The 5000-nt window shown below is 45.6% G+C and overlaps 1 protein-coding gene across 1 annotated transcript in view; it reads left to right on the top strand.

Annotated features, from left to right (window-relative positions):
* Window positions 1-5000, top strand: part of ift122 (intraflagellar transport 122 homolog (Chlamydomonas)) — a 33280-nt gene that overhangs the window by 25547 nt on the left and 2733 nt on the right. The window contains exons 24-26 of the mRNA XM_076266055.1: window positions 1196-1361; window positions 2483-2594; window positions 2999-3127. Of these exons, the coding sequence (XP_076122170.1) occupies window positions 1196-1361; window positions 2483-2594; window positions 2999-3127 (407 nt within the window). The remainder of the gene's footprint in view (window positions 1-1195; window positions 1362-2482; window positions 2595-2998; window positions 3128-5000) is intronic.

Below are 5000 nucleotides of genomic sequence, written 5' to 3'. Positions count from 1 at the left end.
TTTTTTTTTTGTGCTTTGAGATGTTTAAGTAAATAAATACCTGGGCCATTACTGTAGCAAATGTAGTTGTTCGGAAGTAACTGTAAGATCTTACCTTCTCTCAGTCACTGAACAAATAAACTCAATTTTGCAAGACAGCAGGGTTTTGCCAATGTCCACCCATCGTCTGGTGTAACTCGCCATTTTGTAGTTCATTCTTTTTATGATTTTGCCCCTCTTCTCCCCTGTTTGCATAATCATAAAACCTCAGATGAATGTGTTTTTTTCCTATTGAAAGTCAGCGCCTCAGATTTTCCTGGTTTACTGGCTTACAACACAAAATATCTTTTTAACTCAAATATGTAAATTCAAACAAGCAGATGTCTTATTAACAAGCAACATTCACCAATGTGGTGAATTTTCAGGCCCGCAGACTAAACTACTAACCATACTTAAACTGATGTGTAGACTTCTATCAATACTCAGCAGAGACTGGTAAACTGCCCTCAGAGTGCTCAGCTCCATTATAAACTCAGACCATCGTCTCCGTGGCTGCCATACCTACACCTACAACTCCATTAAGAACAAATGGCCAGTGAAACAACAGAGTAGGTGCATGGCATATTTTAGGTGTCTATTTCTAGCCCGTCTCGTTGCCATAGGAACGTGTTTAGAGCCCTCTGGTCGTCACGGCCTTCTCTTCATTAACTTCATCCACTCAGTCATTAGACAGGAAGTTTATGCATATGCATATGTCTCATAACGGCACGGAATTAGTCTGTGTGTTTACCGTAGAGACTCCTCTTCTCGAGGACCTCTCAGCTGTTGATGGAGAGGGTAGGTGTGTTTGTGTGTATATATGATGTGTGTGTACAGTGTGTGTGCTTGTGTGTGTGTGTGTGAGTGCATATATTTATGTATGTTTCTGAGTTTGTGTGTGTGTGTGTGTGTGTGTGTGAGTACGTATGTGATGAGATCTCGGAAAATCCATCACATGGTGAAAGCAAAAATCCTTGATTACTGCTCGGTTTCAGCCGTCTCAGGTGAAATGTCACCAATTTTAGATTCTGGTACCATCCTAGCCATATCCTGGATACTGTCCCCTAGCAACATCCTCATCACATATATTTGTGTATGTTTGTGAGCTTGTGTGTGTGAGTACATATATATGTGTGTGTGTGTGTGTGTGTGTGTTCCTTAACGGCGTCTCCCTCAGGAACACGCTGTATACGCTGGCGAAGCAGAGTAAGCACCTGGGGGCGTACAAGCTGGCGCGCTACGCCTACGAGCGTCTGCAGGGCCTGCGCATCCACCCGCGGCTGCAGGACGCCATGCAGCTGGGCAGCCTCACCGTGCGCTCCAAACCCTTCCACGACAGCGAGGTGTGTGTGTGTGTGTGTGTGTGTGTGTGTGTGTGTGTGTGTGTGTGTGTGTGTGTGTGTGTGTGTGTGTGTGTGTGTGTGAAAGAGTAAATGTATGTTTTCGTTTGTGCTTCACGCTTCAAAATACTACCTGCTCCACACTGTGCACTCTTTCATGATGGCAAGAGTAAATGTGTGTACTTTATTCCAAAAGTTAAGAGTGCTGTATGTCTGTTGAGATGTGTCTGTGCGCATCCTCTCCACACACTTGGAGGGGCGTTATCACTGTGTGTTGTCTCCTCCTCACTGTGCACTTCAAAGTCTTCTATGACGGCAAGCATGTGTGTGTGTCTGACTCTTTCCGTATGTTTCAAAGTTTGCCTTGGGGGTGATTTTTGTGTGTGTCTGTGTGTGTGTCTGTGTGTGTGTCTGTGTGTGTCTGTGTGTGTGTCTGTGTGTGTCTGTGTGTGTGTTTGTGTGTTTCTGCGTCTGACCATATGCTCAAGAATTTTCTAGGACTAAAAGGTGTATGTGTGTGGGTGTATCGTCTGTTTCACTCTGCTCTAAGCTTCTCAATTACTGTGTGTGTGTGTGTGTGTGTGTGTGACTGGTCCTCACTCTATGCTTCATAACTCGTATGATTGCAAGATGAGAGCCTGCTCTGTGTTCTCAGCAGTGCTTCCACAAAGCCTCCTCATGACCTTCTGGTGTGTGTGTGTGTGTGTGTGTGTGTGTGTGTGTGTGTGTGTGTGTGTGTGTGTGTGTGTGTGTGTGTGTGTGTGTGTGTGTGTGTGTGTGTGTGTGTGTGTGTGTTGGTGTATGTGTATGTGTGTGCGCGTGTGTGTGTTGGTGTATGTGTATGTGTGTGCGCGTGTGTGTGTGTGTGTGTGTGTGTGTGTGTGTGTGTGTGTGTATGTGTGTGTGTGTGTGTTTGTGTGTGTGTGTGTTGGTGTATGTGTATGTGTGTGTGTGTGTGTGTGTGTGTGTGTGTGTGTGTGTGTGTGTGTGTGTTGGTGTATGTGTGTGTGTGTGTGTGTGTGTTGGTGTATGTGTGTGTGTGTATGTGTGTGTGTGTGTGTGTGTGTGTGTGTGTATGTATGTGTGTGTGTGTGTGTTGGTGTATGCACTTGTGCTCTTTGCAGGACTTGGTCCCCATGTGTTTCCGCTGCTCCACCAACAACCCTCTCCTAAACAACCTTGGCAACGTGTGTATCAACTGCAGACAGCCCTTCATCTGCTCAGCCTCCTCCTACGGTGAGTCAGTGGCTGCTTCACCTGTCACTCATGACTCGGATGCAAGTGACGTCACACTAAAACCTTGGGGGAAAGTATGGAAATGGGGTCAAATAGAGGCATGATACAAGTTCTGATCTGTAACGGACACGCACTGATGAACTGACAGGCAGTTTGAGCTAGCAGTGGATTCTGGTGGAAGAGAGGCATATGGGTATTTTCAGTTCAGAATGGTCGGAGCTTTGGAGTGTGGGTGGGAGGCAGAATGCAGGTTGATATCTTTACATCTGAGCGTGTGTTTATGTATCTTTTTCTGTGTTTGTGTTTGTGCGTGCGTGCGTGCGTGCGTGCGTGCGTGCGTGGTGTGTGTGTGCGTGCGTGCATGCGTGTGTGTGCGTGCGTGTGTGTGTGTGTGTGTGCGTCAGAGGTGTTGCCGCTGGTGGAGTTCTACCTGGAGGAGGGGATCACAGATGAGGAGGCCGTGTCTTTGATTGACCTGGAGGCACCGCAGACCGACAGGAAGAGCTCACGCTGGCACAACATGAGCAGCGGGGGTATCCTTTGCCTCCCCTTTACACACACACACACACACACACATAAATACACACACACACACACATACACACATAAATACACACACACACACACACATACACACATAAATACACACACACACACACACATACACACATAAATACACACACACACACACACATACACACATAAATACACACACACACACACACAGACACACATAAATACACACACACACACACACAGACACATCAAAAATACACACACACACACACAGACACACATAAATACACACACACACACACACACACACACACATACACACATAAATACACACACACACACACACATACACACATAAATACACACACACACACACACAGACACACATAAATACACACACACACACACACAGACACATCAAAAATACACACACACACACACAGACACACATAAATACACACACACACACACACAGACACATCAAAAATCCAAACATAATGCTTGTCTTACCAAAGTCACTTTAATTGTTGGACTCTAGTACTGTGGCCTCTAAGGACACCCAATAGCTCTCTTAGAACAACTACTAAACATATAGAAGACAAACAACAGTGTTCTCACTGGACAGTATTTGAAGCGTTTTTCGCTGACCAGAGTTTTACGCTGAACAGATCAGTGTCCTCTCTCCAGATTACTCACTCCCGAGTCCTCTTTCCCAGAAGCCCCGCTCGCCTGGGCAAGCCCCAAATGTGTGTTATGGCTGGCTCAGTGACCACAGCATGAAATGGAAAAGCACACAATACATACTTTATAGACAAAGGCCAATCTCTCAGAAAACCTGAGAATGGATGAGGAGCTGGACACCAGAACTAAGTGAGATAAACACAAGAGCTGTGCCTCTTATCTGGAACTCTTCACATGTGCTTTACTGTAGATGGGAATTATCCTTCGTCCATGTTGCACTGCCAATATAAGGCCAGCTTTAACATACACAAAAGACAACATTATTCCCCAATCAGGGAAAGATATACACGTTGACATATCCACAAAAACAACACAGTCACATGGAATGTGTTTCTCCTGCTCTGCCTCTGACCACATCATAATGTCTGTGGTCACCCTCGCGCATGTCAAATGTGTGTTTGTCCGTTTGTGTGTTATATTTTATATACTCTGTTACCACAGACGCAGCTTGTTCCAATTTGGGGATTTCCTGGTTGGATGTATGTCATCATCCTGCAGCTCTTTTTTTCTATCTTCCTTTCTTGTTTTCTTTCCATCTTTCTTTCTTGCTCTGATTCTGTCTGTTCCACACACACACACACACACACACACACACATACACACACACACACACACACACACACACACACACACACTATGTATACTGTATGTCTTTGTATAAGTATATACGTGTGTGTGTGTGTGTGTGTGTGTGTGTGTGTGTGTGTGTGTGTGTGTGTGTGTGTGTGTGTGTGTGTGTGTGTGTGTGTGTGTGTGTGTGTGTGTGTTTTGTGTGCAGCAGGTGAGTGGTGTAGTTTGTAGTGTGATGGAGCAGTGTCAATGGGTTTGTGTTTTCATTCATTTGACTGAGGAACAGGTGGAAGTGTATTAGTGGAGTGTGTGTACGTTGGAAGTGTAGTGTGGAGGAAGGTGTGTGAGTGGAGTGTGTGTACGTGGGAAGTCTAGTGTGGAGGAAGGTGTGTGTACGTGGGAAGTCTAATGTGGAGGAAGGTGTGTTAGTGGAGTGTGTGTGTGTGGGAGCTCTGGTGGGGTGGAAGGTGTGTGGGTGTTGAAGAGGTGAGGATGAAAGTTCACAGATAATGTGTGTTACACTCACAGATAGTGTGGCAAGAGAAAGACAGCAGGTGTGTGTGTGTGTGTGTGTGTGTG

The sequence above is a fragment of the Alosa pseudoharengus genome, unplaced genomic scaffold, assembly GCF_046254945.1.
Source record: "Alosa pseudoharengus isolate Yale_2024_CS ecotype anadromous, Long Island Sound unplaced genomic scaffold, YU_APseudo_1.1 YU_APseudo_1.1_scf_4, whole genome shotgun sequence".
In the NCBI taxonomy this organism is placed as follows: Eukaryota; Metazoa; Chordata; class Actinopteri; order Clupeiformes; family Clupeidae; genus Alosa; species Alosa pseudoharengus.
The sequence above is the reverse complement of the archived record's forward strand: the minus strand, read 5'-3'. Positions and strand labels throughout refer to the sequence as shown.